Source organism: Phodopus roborovskii, unplaced genomic scaffold (assembly GCF_943737965.1).
Source record: "Phodopus roborovskii unplaced genomic scaffold, PHOROB, whole genome shotgun sequence".
Classification (NCBI taxonomy): domain Eukaryota; kingdom Metazoa; phylum Chordata; class Mammalia; order Rodentia; family Cricetidae; genus Phodopus; species Phodopus roborovskii.
In genome coordinates, this window is record NW_026126541.1 from 2,345,713 (window position 1) to 2,361,036 (window position 15,324).

The 15,324-nt window shown below is 52.1% G+C and overlaps 1 protein-coding gene across 1 annotated transcript in view; it reads left to right on the forward strand.

Moving 5' to 3' along the window:
• Nucleotides 1–15,324, forward strand: part of Hspa12a (heat shock protein family A (Hsp70) member 12A) — a 56,801-nt gene that overhangs the window by 21,350 nt on the left and 20,127 nt on the right. Inside the window, exons 2-5 of the mRNA XM_051199785.1 lie at nt 9,758–9,843; nt 11,255–11,379; nt 13,837–14,023; nt 14,843–14,947. Of these exons, the coding sequence (XP_051055742.1) occupies nt 9,758–9,843; nt 11,255–11,379; nt 13,837–14,023; nt 14,843–14,947 (503 nt within the window). The remainder of the gene's footprint in view (nt 1–9,757; nt 9,844–11,254; nt 11,380–13,836; nt 14,024–14,842; nt 14,948–15,324) is intronic.

The following is a 15,324-nucleotide window of genomic DNA, read 5'->3' on the forward strand; positions in this document are numbered from 1 at the left end:
CTCCAGACCCCTGACAATTAGCACACACACTATTTCCTGGCTTTGCTCTGTCCCAGACCTGTTCCCTCCACCTTTACAGGTCTGTAAAGAATTCAGAGGGATTCAATTTGCATTTTAGCCCAGGTGAGTGACTTGGTGGAGGATGGGATGGGATGGGTGGGGTAAAGAGTTTTGGGTTTGCTTGTTCCATTCCTAGTCTGAGCAGTCTTGACTTACTGTAAGTTGAAATTCAAAAGCTTATCTTTATTTGGTAGTCAGCCTTTGCTTTCTCTGTGCGGGCACACGCTAGGTCCCATTCCTGAGAACACCTCTGCTGACCTCACTGTAGATGTCGAGGTCACCTGCAGGCTCGCTGCTGATCCCTGGGCTCGCTGCTGACCCCTGAGGTCTCTGCTGACCCCTGGGCTCTCTGTTGACCCCTGGGCTCGCTGCTGTCCTCTGGGCTCGCTGCTGTCCTGTGGGCTCACTGCTGACCCCTGGGCTAGCTGCTGACCCCTGGGCTCCTTGCTGTCCTGTGGGTTCGCTGCTGACCCTTGGTCTCTAGTGCTTTGATACACACCCCTTGATCCTTGGAGATGCCCCAGAGCTAAAGCCCCACCCTAGAAAGCAACTTTAAGAACCCCTTACCTTTCTTGACAACAGACTTTGAAGAGAGCCAGCCTGGGGATGAGGGATGTGAGGCCCGCTCAACACTGCCCACCAGTGTTCTCTCTCCTGCCTCTCTGAGTTACGTGATCTTTACCAACTCCCCCCAGAGGGAAGCTCCTCTTGAAACTTTGCCCACGCACACTCACCTTAGCAAAGCCCACTATTAATCAGTAACGGGACCCAGCCGGCCAATTCTGTCCATGCAAGTTCGCCACTAAGTGTTCTTTTAATTAAAAGCACCGAGAAATAATTATGGGTTTCGAGCTAAAAGGATCTTAAGGCGTCTTTGGAAGGACTTTTTCTCCTTTCTCCCTGTAAGCCTCCAAGCCCCTCCCTCCCCGGTGTGGGAGAGTGTTACCCACGGCTGAGTGGGCATTGGATCCCGGAGGTGTCCCTGAAGTTCGGAGAGCCGGGCAGTGAGTGGTCCCAAGGCTCCCCTGAGCTTCTGGGCATTTGTCTGTCTTCTCTTTTACCTTCTGGAAGCAGCAGCACTCCATGAAAATAGCCACACAGAATTTGTTTGGGTTTGTTTATTTATTTATTTCTTGAGACAGGGTCTTACTCCATAGCTCAGGCTATCCCTGAACTCACTGTGTAGTCCAGGCTAGCTTTGAGTGATGACCCCTCCCCCCCACCCTCCACCCCCGACCTCCCAAGTGCTGGGATTGTAAGTATGTGCCACCATGGCCAGCTGCAAAGCCCGTGTCAGCCCTGGTGCCGTCCGTGCTGATATGCTCCCAGGGGCTATCAGGAATATTAGCATTTACTCCACACACTTTGCACTCTGCTCATCTGCCAGGCAGGGACAGGGAGGAGGGTGGCCAGTCCTCAGCCGCGTCAGCATTCTGGGCTTCCGTGTCTAAGGAGAGGATGCTGGTGAAGTACGCCTGTAATGGTGCTTGCTGCCCACTCTGGGACCACACCCTTACGCTTGGTGTCTAAGACAGACTGTAGCCCTTAAGCGCCAGGCATGGGATAGCACGTGTGTGTGTGTGTGTGTGTGTGTGTGTGTGTGTGTGTGTGTGTAAGTGTGTAAGGAAATGACACATCTATGCTTGGGAGATGCCCTCCATGGTCAGTGAACCATTTACACATCTGCCTCGGGACACCTTTTCTATGAGTGGTGGGAGATGTCATTCTCATACTGGTTAGTGAATAAAGCACTGTTGGCCAATAGGAAAGGAAGATAGGAGGGACTAGGAGAGAAGGAGGAGAGAGGAAGTAGGAAGGAGGAGTCAACATGGAGAGCCCGGGGAGACCAGATGCATGCCCCACTCCCTGGTAAGGAGACCATGTGAAAATACATAGATCAGCAGAAATGGGTTAATACTTAAGACAGAGCTAGCAGATAAGAAACTAGTACCGGGCCAACAGCATTATATCAAATACAGAGTCTCTGTGTGTTAATTGGGGCTGGCGCGGAGGCGGGACAAGAGCAGGTGGCGGTTGGAGAAACCATACTCCTTACCCCCCCACCCACCCTCCAGCCTGGCCACACCCCCACCCACCCTACCCCAGCCACAACCCCTCCTGTGTTATTTTGACATGATTCCTGGTCACTGTATTGTGAGTATTTGAGGATGTTTCCCCAAAGGAAATCCTTTATTTTTTTCTTAATAATTCCATAACTGTGATGTGAATAATAAGTCATTAATAATATCAGGTCAGTGTTTACATTTCCCATCATCTCATAAATTAAAAAAAAAATCCCAATCCTGTAAAAGTTCACAGGTCCAGACTCCCGCGGCTGATGTGTTTGTTTTGGGCGTCTGGGGCAGCCAGGCACTGGAAGCCCCCTCGGGAGGAGCAGTTTTAGTGCCCCAAGCCTCCAGGGGGCGCTAACGCACATCAGCCCGTAACCCTCGGATCCATGTGCCCAGCCCTGCACCCCTTCCTTGTGGTTGCTTGAAGGAGACACCCAGTTTAGAGTGGCAGACGCCGGAATATTGCAGTCCATTGCCAAGCACAGACGGACAGGGTCCTTCATTGCCAAGCACAGACGGACAGGGTCCTTCCTCCAGGCACCCAAACAGACGGGGCTGACTCTGGGGAGATGCGGCCTGAGGACCAGGCAGGGCTGGTTTGCCGCAGAAGCTGGGGCGCTCTCCCGTGCAGAGTAAGTGAGGTGTTCTGGGGTCCCTGGGCAGACGTGCCATGGCCAGGCACAGGGTGAAAAGAGGCCGTAGACGGATGCGGTGGGCTGAGCTTGTCCTCGCCGCAAGACTGAGAATGTGGGAGAACCTCAGCTTTGACCAGGTCGCGAGTATGGCTTGCACTGAGCATGTGCAAGCAGGACCCACGATCAAGGCCAAGAGGGTCCGGAACAAAGCTGTGGCAGTAACTTCGCAGAATGCCAGCTAAGAAGTGAGAGGCGTTAGAAACAGGAATGATGGGGCTTGGGGGTGGAAAGGAGTATAGGATCTTCCTCGTCTGGGAACCATAGCCATCTGAGGACAGACGCATACCTGGATGACCTGAGGGCTGACTCCACATTTTAGCAGAAGTGCTGACTGAGAGGTTAGAGCCTCAGTTGGGAAAGACCTCCTCGTCCCCCCCCCCCCCGCCCCCAGATCTGAGGACAATAATCACCAGGCTTCTCTCTTGGACACATGTAAACACCCACCTAACCGTCTGCTTTAGGTCCCTTTCCTAATGTGATGAAATAGTACGACACAAGCAGTTTATGGGAGGAAGCCTTTATTCTGGCGAGGAGTTCAGTGGTGTGGTCCATCATGGCTGCGGCAGCGCCCAGGCTGCAGCAGCGTCCAGTTCCTTTATCCCCCGGTCAGGAGGCAGAGGCAGAGAGTGACGGGTGGGCGGATGATGCTTGCTCCTCAGTTCCGTTTCTCCAGTACATTCCACCACACATTCCAGGATCTCAGCCAGGAGATAGACGGTGCTATCCGCGGAGGAGCAGAGGAGCAGGGCTTTCCACCTCAGTTTGGGCAGTCAGGACCACTGCCTTCAGGCGTGTCCAGAGGCCCGCTGATTCTAGATGCTGTCAAGCTCGCTCACACACACACACACACACACACACACACACACACCCTTCAGTCTATCTTACCCTCTTCTAGCCGTTGCCTGGACACCTTAGAGGCACTATTTGAAGATCTGGCCACCTATGCTAGGAGAAAGTGTTGTACCCAACTGAGCATCTCTGGGAACCCACTGAGTCCGGGGAAAGCTGACTATCCTCTTGCACTGTTCAGGAAGCAGGAAGGCTTACTAGAAGGTGACAGCCCCCATTCAGCAATGGTCTCAGCCACCGAGTGTTCATTTCCATAATTAGGATTTAGCATTTGCGGAGCAGTTACTTTGTACTCAGCGATCTCTGTCGTGAGAGGGTCTCCCTGCTCCGGCTAATAAAATTTCCATTTACCCTGGACATCAACCACATTAATTTAAAAAAAAAAAAAAAAAAAAAAAAAAAAGGATCCCATCATCAATTATTTACTGAGATGGAACTTAAGCTTGGTGTAATGTGTTAGTTCAGCTAGCCATGAAGCCCGCACTAGGGCAATAAAAGAGTTTTTATCCTCCTTCCCAAAAGACATTTTCCAGTGACCTACACATGACCTCGAGCAGATAGGTTTTCCAAGATAACACTACAAGAAGGGAGAAAAAGAGCAGGCTTCTCCGCAGAGGCTGGTACTTAGGCAAACAACTGCAACCCCAGGAAAGAAGAAACGGAAATCGTATATGTTGCTTTTTTTTTTTTTTTTCTTTACAGTTGTAAGACCTTAAAAAAAAAAAAAACTGTCTTTGGGAAGGACTGTTTGTTTAATGGATACATAAATCTGAAGGCCAGCAAGGAGAACTCTTCAGACAGACAGACAAGCCTGGGTTAAGACCACCTGTCACATTTTACGTGAGCCTGGAGCGCTGGGGCTTGAGGTCAGCCCAGTGGCTCCATCATCTTTAAAAGTCTCGTGTTTAGGGTGGGAGATCGATTTTCATCTGTCTCAGAGAGCCGGGGAGTCTGCTCACGGCCATTTGCTGACTGATGTCCCCCATGGAGGCAAGGGCAACAAGCAAGTTTATGAATTACGACTCCCTTCCCAAAGATTTTATTTGTCTATTTTTTTTTAAAGAATGTCTGCTCTGATTAAAGCCATTAGAGCCCAGAGCAAATAAAACTGTGTCGAATTTTTACATGCCTCGAATTTTGTAGCCCACATTTTAATTTGTAGGCCATTAAAGGCAAGCCATGAGTGTTAAGCTAACTAGCTGTTCCTCGCTGCCAGGCTGGATTCCAAGGAGTTCCATAGCAGGAGGCTTATTGGTCCAGGGTACTTTTATTAGTTTGCCTTTTACTTTGCTGTGTGAATATTTCATGTTCTACAGCCCTCTGTGCTGCAGACATTATTTTTAAAAGTGACTTATTTGAAGAATGTGTTTGAGGCTTCCAAGGTAAAAAGTGAATGAACAAACACCCTATCAACTTGCTTTTACATTCACTAAACTATTGAGAAAAAGACCTTGCATACCCCAGTTGTGCAAGACCAGAGTGATAATAAATTATCTAACCATGGACTGCGGATATGGCTCAGCGGTGTAGCACTTCTGGCATTTGTGAGGCTCTGAGTTCAATTCTTAATACTGAAAAAAAAAAATTACCTAAAGCCGGTGATGAAGGAGACTCGATGGTCAAATTTCCATTCACGGAAAGCACCAGGGTCACATGTCCTGTGAGCACCGCCAGGGTTTTGCTGTTGATGGTTTGCACCTTTGAAATGGTCCCTGTCTTTCTAACTTCTGTGACTTGAGACGCCTGGGAAGAAGTAAGGTCAATGGGGGTGTGTCTGTGAATCGGATGTTGAGATCCCACCCCACCCCCCCCCCCCGTGTGTGTGTGAGTGTGTGTGTGTGTCTGTCTATCTGTCTGTACCTCCTGGCCCAAATGAGGTGGGCAGATGTCCTCCATCACATGTTCCCACCACAGGCCTAGAGCAACAGGGCCAGGCCGCCAGCCCTGATCCCTGAGATGCCAATCAAGATAAACCTTCCCCTCTTTCCAGTTGATAACCTCAGGCAATCTGTCCGTAGCCACAGACAGCTAATGCACACATGGCTCTGTAGAAAGACTTTGGGTAGCCTCTGTGTGACCCAGTGGGAACACTAGGATATACATACATACATACATACATGCATGCATGCATGCATACATACATACATACATACATCGTGTGTGTGTGTGTGTGTGTGTGTATACATATATGTGTGTGCATATATACATATACACATTTATTTCTCCACATTCCTACGGTCTGGGTCTGCCTTCCCTATGTCTACAGCTGAGACTTTTTTTTCCGGCTTCATCCCCCTCCCCCTCAAGCCCACCAGTAAGAAACTTTCCGCTGGCTGAGCTTTTGGTGTCATGCTTGTTTGTGTCCTGTGGAGATGTCACTGCACTTGGGCATGAACTAATGACACGTGTCATTTCCCTTTGTAGCTGGCCTTTGTCTAAGTGATAGCCAGAGAAACACTCTTGTCCCCTATTTTTGTAGACTCAGAGACCACTCTGGTGTCTGTTCAGTCGCCTCTCAGGAAATGGTTAAAGTCCTGTTGTTCCTTTGCTGTTTGTGTTTAGTTATCCTTATTTGTATACAGCGTGGAGGAGATGGAGGAGGTCAGTTCCAGCTGAGACTATCAGAGCACAGGAATTAAGCTTCTTCCCCCCTCCCCCGTCTCAAGGATTACAGCAGGCTATTCCAATCCCCCATGGGGTTTTAAAAAGTGTTTTTGCACATATCTGTGAAAATGTTACCACTCCACCCCATCTATGCAGATTAGTTTGAAATCTGCACAGTGCAGCTGACTTTTAATTCCTGATGGAATAAATCCATGAAGTTCGACTGCCTCTAGGCCCGGGAAGTGATCAGCAAGTCAAATGATTCTTCTTCTTCTTTTTTTTTTAATACTATACCATATGCAGCGGGGACGGGAGGATGGGAAGCATCTCCTTGATTTTTTGCCCTCAGAATGTCCTGTTGTTCCCCGAGGTCCCAAGGCATGTGTGTGCTCAATGTATGGCTGGGCACGTGCCGCTCTGCTCTGCATGCCAGTGGCACAGACAAAGACGTGCTTGAGAAAGGTTGAGTGATTGGATAATTAGATCCAGGCAACAGGAGGGTGGAGGCGTCATCTGTGCACGATAGCTTGCTCGCTAATTGCCAGCGCCAGGTTTTCTGGGCAATTAGATATTTGGTGTCTTCCAAGGCCTTCTGTGCAAACGTGGACACACTGCCTCCGGCCTTCTAGGTAGCAGGTGGAGAGATGGCATCCCCCGGGTGGATGGCAACTCTCCCGAGGTTACCCCAGGGGTGGCACATAAAATGGGACCATCATCAATCAGTGGAATGATTACCTGGCAAGGCCCCTGTGCAGAGACAGAGGAATCCCCTAGCTTTTATGGGAAGGGGTGCTTTGGGATTGTAGACAAACAAGGCTGGAGGTGTTCAGTGGGCTAGCAGAGGAGCCAAGTATACTCCACTCTCTTTTCAAGCACCCTGGGACATGGGTACTAATAGGTACAGGAAATATCGTGCCCTCTGACGAGCAAGGTCAGTTACAGGGTTTGTTTTTAGACAAGGATGTAAGTAATTCAGGCTGCCCTTAAACTCCCTATGTAGCCTGGGGATCACCTTGAACATCTGATCCTCCAGCCCCTCTGCCTTCATGGTGCTGGGATTACTGGTGTGGGTCACTATACAGTGGTGGGGGGTTCTAACTCTGTTCTAAGCTCTGTGCCTGCTAGGCAAGCGCTCTACCAGCTGAACTACGTACTTTAGAGTATACGCAACACTGAACTTTCCATTGGAACAGTTTTAAAATGTGCCATTAGTTGAGCATCATAACTTATATTCGCCACACTGCACCACAGCATCACTAATCATTTGCAAAGCTTTTCATGGGCCCAGTCAAGAACTCTGGGCTCATTAAGCAATAACCCCCAGTGACCTTTCATCTGCTTCCTGTCTCTTTGGACTTGCCCAATCTGGATAGCTCACATACGTGAAGTTACATACTATTTACTCTTTCGTGTCCAGCTTATTTCAATCATTTCCCGGGTCCGCTGGCGTGAGAGTATGTTTAGGAAGGCTTTTCCCTTTGCACACAGTTGTGCTGTGCCGAGTACTGCTGAGTGAACACCCACTCCTTGGTTGACGGTCACACGAGTTTGTTTGCGCCCTTTCGGTTATTGTGAATACCGTCGCTGTGAACATTCACATACAAGTCTCTCTGGGAGTCTGCTTTCGAGTCCCTAGTAGTTACATTGCTGGATCATGGAAGTTAAATTCTGTATGTGACATTTCGAGGAGCCGCCAAACTGCTTCCACAGCAGCTGTACCATTTACATCCTCGCCAGCAACGCACCAGAGTTCCAATTTCTGTACTTGCTTTCTTTCCCTTTTAAAAATTACGCTCAACCTTGTGGGCGAAGCAGCGTATCACTGTAGTTTTTGGTAGACCAGTTGGCTTTAGACTCACAGAAATCCACCTGCCTGTGCTCTCCAGGCGCTTGGATCCAAGGTGTGTGTAGCTTTGGTCTGCATTTCTCCAGTGGCTGCTGAAGCTGGCTGGCCACCTTCTCCTACACTTGCTGAGCCTCCTGGCGAAGAGAAGAGCCATGAGCTCACAGATAGAGGAGGTGACTTGCAGATTCAAAGCTTCCCATTGGCCTTTTCACGGTCCATTTCAGTTCTCAGTCCGTTCGGGGGGTCACTGAGATGATGCTCTTTGAATTCCCACCGAGTAGAAAAGAAAATAATTCTGCAAGAGCCTGGGATTAACACAAAGTGATTTAGCAGATGGAGCTATTCCTCACGCTCCCCCGGAGGGGAGAGCCTTTCCCAGATAAAGCCAACCCACCCACCGCCTACATGGAATTAAGCTGTGCACTAAACTAGCAGTGTATTCAGAGTAATGCCTGGCCCCTTGTACCGGTGGGCGTGCAGCATCTGGTTATTGTTTCCCTGGTTGGTTGGCAGCTGCTGGTCCTTGCTTGGTTGCTTTGTGGCCATGCCAGCCCTGGGCAGTGGACATGAGGCCACTGTGGAGCCTTCAGGCATTGACCAAGGACAGGTCTCTTGTCCTTGGGGGCCTCTGAGTCTGCTCTAAAACAAATGTTTGTACTTAAATCCTTGCAACAGAGCCAGGATAACGTGATATTTCTGCTACTTTGCCATTGGTCCTTCGTCTGTTTGACTTGGGTGTCCTTTGTGTCCCAGGGCCAGGGAAGCTAACCCAGCTACCTTCTGGCTGCCACTCCTCTCCCCTGAATGTTGGACAACTTCAGCACCCCCAAAGACGCCAGTTCTCTGTGCTCTGGAGGTCCTTGTGCTAGAAGAGGGTGGTGCACACACACACACACACAGTCACACGTCCCAATGACCATGTATGATTCCACCAAAGACCAGAGTGAGGAAATGAGTCTGTTGGGCTTACAGACCGTGTGGGTGAGGAGTCACTCACAGGAACACAGGTGACCACAAAGCAGCCACGCTAGAAAATCTTCACCCATAGCCACACTGGGAGAGCCTCTTACCTTGAAGTTCCCCAGCCTGTGTACTCCAGCACTTGCATGGCATACTCATGCTGGGAGGAATGGGATCTCAGGTGAGGGCCCTGTGACCCCCCCCCATCCCTTGTTCTCTGAGGGAATTGACATGGGCTCTTGCAGACAGCTGATGTGATGAAGACAAGGGCGGCATTGCAGAAGATTCAGATTGCACTGGTCCCCTGTGGAGTCTGCAATACAGAGCACCTGGACAAGAGCTGAGCCTTTCTGGGGACAGAGCAGCAACTCTGCTGTGTGTGTGTGTGTGTGTGTGTGTGTGTGTGTGTGTGTGTGTGTGTCAGGCCTGGTGGTCACTTGGAGAAAAGGGGCAGGGCTATCCACTTGTCCAAGTTCTAAAGGCCAAGCATGTGGTACTGGCCTGGGTAGGGACACCCTGCCTTCCTGTTTGGGAACTAGCCCTGCTCAGTGTGGTAGCAGACTTCCACGAACCCCCGTGTGGGGAGCAGAGATGCAGAGGACTCTTTTCCGCTCCCCAGGCTGCTGGCCCATGTCACTTTTACGAATCTAATTTTTTGTCTTTCTTTTTAGAAACAGCCCCCACATCTGCATATTCCTCTCCAGCCCGGAGTCTCGGGGACACAGGAATAACACCTCTGTCCCCTTCCCATATCTTGGTAAGCAATATGTGCGCCTGCGCCTGCCCATGCCCTAACTGCCTTTGCTTTCTCCCGCCGCAGGCTGCTAGGCAGTCCTTTACATCCCCTTGTTGAGCGCACATTGACACATGTGCACTCTGCCAGGCCTGTTCCACACCCCTGGGCCTGTAAAGGCTTTCCGAGGTGTGGCTGATGTTTCTAGGGGCACCAGCCTGGAGGATAACGTGAGCAGACCGAGGGAATCGGCTCCCGAGAGAGAGACTGGAGCCTAGAGATGTCAAGGCAGCTTCTTGTAATGGAAGCACCCCGCCTTGGGGATGAATCAGCAAAACGCCGTGGCTTTGTCCACGGAGGTTCTCTCCGTGTCCAAGAGTCAGTGGCTAGGAAGCCGTTCCTTTGTTAGTTTTCCTTGGGGATCTCTGAGCGGCCACTGCTCAGAGTGGGGGGGGGGATGGGCTCTTGCCCTCCCCAGTCCTCAGGTACAAGGACAGATGGATGGCAGGGGAAGCCCACAGGGTAGCTTCCTTCACGCACGCTGTTTAGACCCGCGGGTGCTCTTATGAGGAGCACGTGGGAGCCACCATTCACGGGGGGGGGGGGTGCTGCGTTGTTTTGTCCTGCCCCTGTGAATGGCTTACACCCCAGAGTCTCAGTCTTCTTGCATTCCAGGAACTCCGTTAGTCCTGGCCACATCCTGAGTGAGTCCAGTGGAGGGAGTAGTAACCTGTAGGCCTGGTCACAGGGCATTCAGACTTTGCACCCCATGCTCCTTGGCAGAGCAGTCGGGGACAGTGGGAAGGGAGGCTAGTGGCAGTGTGTCCCACCCCACCCCCACACCCCGTCTAACCAGAGCAGAGCAGCCGCCCAGTCCAACGTTTGCCGGGTTCGTAATCTTTAGGAATTAAAACAGAAGGAAAGGAAAGGAAAGGAAAGGAAAGGAAAGGAAAGGAAAGGAAAGGAAAGGAAAGGAAAGGAAAGGCTGTGTTGCTCTAGGAAAACAAAACAAAGAGCTGGGGCACCTGAGGAGGCCTCACAGATGCCGCGCAGCAGCTGAGGACTTGAGGCCAGGGGACCGAGGTCACGTGATGGGCGTGTAGCATTGGACAGAGCCGGCCACCATGCGTGCGCCTGCCCATGTAAAGGAAACACAGCAAAGATGGGGTAGGCTCTGGCGAGTGGTGGCAGGGCGCTGGGGACAGCCACCGAGGGGAGATTGTGTCCACACAGGAGCCACTCGATCCACCGCTGGCCACGTGCGCACGACGGGGAAGCAGCGTGTCTGACCTGCACCCCAATCTGGGTGTCTGGGTCTTTGAGCCAGTCAGGTGGGAGCTGAGGCTGGTCTGCTTGCTTGAGCTGCGGCTGGGCAGCGGGCGGGGTAGAGGCCACGCCCTTACCCTCCGGTGCCTTGCTGTGTGTGCACTTGCAGAACGACGCTGACCCGGTCTCAGAGGAGCAGCCATTCCTTGTGGTGGTGGCCATCGACTTCGGGACCACATCCAGTGGCTATGCCTACAGCTTTACCAAGGAGCCAGAGTGTATCCACGTGATGAGGTGAGGTGCCCAGGGGGAGGGGTGTCATGTGGCCCGGTCACCTCATCAGGGCAGTGGTGGCGCACGCCTTTAATCCCAGCACTAGGGAGGCAGAGGCAGGCAGATCTCTGTGAGTTCGAGGCCAGCCTGGTCTACAGAGCGAGTTCCAGGACAGGCTCCAAAGCCACACAGAGAAGCCCTGTCTCGAAAAACAAACAAACATTAATGGTTGTTTTGGGTTTTGTTTGTTTCGTATTTTTGCTTTCCTGTTTTAGTTATGTTTTCCAGAACTCTGTTGTGAGGTTTGTAAAGTAAAATATCAGTCTGCAATGTCATATGTCAACACGCCTCATTAAGCCCGAGGTGGAGAAAACAGAGAGAGGAGTGTTTGGCCCAGAGGCTGCTGCCATCAAGCAGTTCCAGTGGGTAGAGTGCTTGCTGTGCAAGTGTGAGTTCAGACCTGAGTTCAAGACCCCTAGCCCCCATGTAAAAGCTGGGCACAGTGGTGAGGTTTAGAGCTCAGCTAGCATATTGTGATTGGTCAGTGCCGGGTTCAGTAAGACACCCTGTCCCAAAAAATAAGGCGGGGGAACAATTAAAGAAAATGTCACTGTTTACCTCTGGCCAGTGCATGGGTGCCTGCACAAACACTCACACATGCACATGCACAAATACACATGCACACAGTGCACACACATGTGTGTGCGCATACATGCACACACACGCATATATACACAGTCGCGCACACACACATGCACAGATACACATGCACATATGCATGCACACATGTATATACACACGCAAGCACAGACACACATGCACAGACACATGCGCACATATGCATGTATGTACCCACACAGGCACACACTCACATGCACACACACATGCACATATGCACACACGCACATACACAGTAGGGGTATAAATATATAAAATTTATAGGACTGAACGAATAAAAGATTGAGTGGGAGAAGCTCTGGGGTGTCCACTTGGCAGAAAACAGAGAACAGAGCTTCCTACCCTGAAAGAGACCCCATGTCCCCATTCAGTCACCTGGGGCACTCCGCCTGTGGGGGAACATGCATCCTGCCTGGGAAGCTGGCCAGGGACAATGCCAGAACTGCCCCAGTGCAAGTCCCTCAGGAGGGAGGCGCTCATCTGCCCTGCGATGGCCTCTTCATGCTGGAACTCAGCCTGGGCCACGGCTGTCCCCTCCCCTGTTGGACTGGGCCAGGGTCTGGCGCTGAGTCTCCAGCTGAGCCTGTTCCCAGGTCTGGGCTTGGTGGGGAAGGGGTCAGTGTGTGCTCTTGGCAGCCCTGGCTTGTGGAGGGCGGGGTGACATGTACTCCCCACACCGTTTCCCCGGCTTTAGTTTCTCTGTCTGCCCAGGAGAAGAAGGAAACGTCTCTCGGGTTGAGCTGGCCCCAGCCCTGCCCCACGGCACCGGAGTCTGGCTCCCTGTGCCCTCCCCCTCGGGGTTTATCATGGACCAGTCCCGGATGACCCCTTGGTGCTGTCCCATCCGGTTACTGCGCTGCCGCTGAGCCGAGGACGCTGTGTCTGGGGTCATCTCCGCCCGTTAAGTGCATGTGCCGTTCTGGGTGCTTCCCACCTTCCCCTCGAGTGCTCCTGCCCAGCACTCCAGGCCATTGTCTGTGCTCCCAACAGCCATCGGCTGCTCCACCTCTCTCTTACATCTGCCCCAGCCTGGGCCTGACCCTACAGCTGCCTTCTGACTTCCAGTCCTTAGGGTTCAGTTTGCTCCCAACATCAGCGTATCTCGTCCATTCGGCATCCCTCATTGTTCACAGATAAAACCGGAGCCTGAAGGTTCCTCTGCTGCTTCTCCAGCTCATCCCTCCCTCTTCATCTGACTGACACTTAGCTGCCTGGCCCAGCCCACCTTAGAGCAGCCTGGGGGCGACCTTGTCTCTGTGGTCTGATTCTCAGGGGAGTCCTCTCCTTCGGTTCTCTCCTGGGTCCAGTCCCCTGGGCCCACCCACCACTGCGTCTAGCGTATCTGGTCCCTCGGGCCGTTTCCCTGAGCTCCCTCGCTCCATCTGGACAGAAAGGTCAGGTGTGTTTGTTCACACTCATCTTATTTAGAAGAGCTCTGTATCAGCAGATGCTGCTGGAAGCCTGGAATCGAGAAACAAAACATATGTCCTTCCAGAACGTGAGTTATTAGAAGACCGAAACACATTTGGCATCGTGCCCCTGTGCCACAGGCGTGCGGCACTTAGTAACTGCTCAGTAAACGCCAAGTGAAAGATATACACAGAACTTATTTCGAGCGAGAACCTGGTTTTTGCCTCTTCTCCTCGTTCTAACTGAGGCACGTCTAACCAGATGTTAGCTGATACGGAGTGAGTCCGGGCACTCACGACAGACGTACACACAGTAGGTACTCCCTGTCCTACTATGCTGACTGGACTGGGGTTTTCAAAGACCTGTAACTTCTGCTTTCCCTCCTGACAGGAGATGGGAGGGAGGTGACCCCGGCGTCTCCAACCAGAAGACCCCGACCACCATCTTGCTGACACCAGACAGGAAGTTCCACAGCTTTGGGTACGCCGCCAGGGACTTCTACCATGACCTGGACCCCAACGAGGCCAAGCAGTGGCTATACTTGGAAAAGTTCAAGATGAAACTGCACACCACAGGGGTGAGCTGGTCCTTCTGGGAGAGCAAGGGCCCTTAGAGTGAGGGCTGTTCAAATGGAGTCCCCCGGGGTTCTCCCAAACAGAAAGTAATGCCTGTCTGACTGCCTTGTACCTGAAGACGGTTTGGGGTACACCTGAAGGTTCCACAGGGACCCTGCCTAAAGCAAAGGCGTAGCCTGGTTATCCGGCCTGCGTCGTCGGTCCGATGTCCACTGATTAACTTGTCCCTGACACTAATAAGCAGGCTAGTCCAGGGGCTTCCTTCTACTCTCCACCCACACTCTACCAGAGGACCATGTGCAGTAGCTGCTTTGGCTCCTGACAGAGCCGGAGAGGCAGCCATGCCCAACTTCCAGCAGATTAGACAGAACTGACCTTAAAATAGGAGCTCTTCTATTTTGGTGGCTTGGCAGGCATCTCACGGGGGAAGGAGAGACTCTTGTGTGTTCGCATCCTACTTGGCAGCCGAGTGGCGTGATTTAACCTTCTGTCGCTGGGCTCCCAGGGGGTGACTGGTGTCTGGAAGTCACTGGGCTTGGCACCTGCTACCCATCCGTTCTTCCTGGGACCTGCTATTGGCCAGGGATGCCTGCTCCCGAGGACCCCACAAAGGGAGGGAGGGAGGAAGGGAACGTGGTACCCGGAGAGAACCGCCAGGGCTCTTATACAACGGGAGGGGGGCATTGCTGCCAGTGCCTTTGGGGGTGAACTGTGGCATCTGCCTCTCTGAACATGGCCTCCAAACAGTAGTTCCCCCAACCAGAGGCGTGGCTCTCCTTCACCCTTTCCTGTATCACAGGGCGGCGTCTTTCTCCCTCCAGGACCTCACTATGGACACAGACCTGACAGCGGCAAACGGCAAGAAAGTGAAAGCCCTCGAAATCTTTGCACACGCCCTGCAGCACTTTAAAGAGCAGGCCCTGAAGGTGAGGATGAGGCTGAGGCATGGCTGCTGAGGGGTGGCCCAGGGGTGGTGGCAGGGCAGGCAGCCTCCTGTTAGGCCCAGCAGCTAGGCAGAGGTTCAGCCTGCAGGGGGAGGGTGTGAGCGAGCTCTTCGGCCGGCCGTGTTGGCTGGAAGGTGTAATGGTTCGGGTGTTTTGGAAGCTCCTGAAAAAAAAAAAAAAAAAAAAAAAAGATAAACACAGGTATCACCCAGCAACTCTACTCCTAGGCACACACCTTAGGGACATGAAAACACGCGTATGTAGGACCTTTTAATGAGAGCTCATTATTCATGATAAGATGTCCATCGGCGGATGGACAACCAAATGCGGTAAGTCCGTTCACTGGAATGTTATTCAGC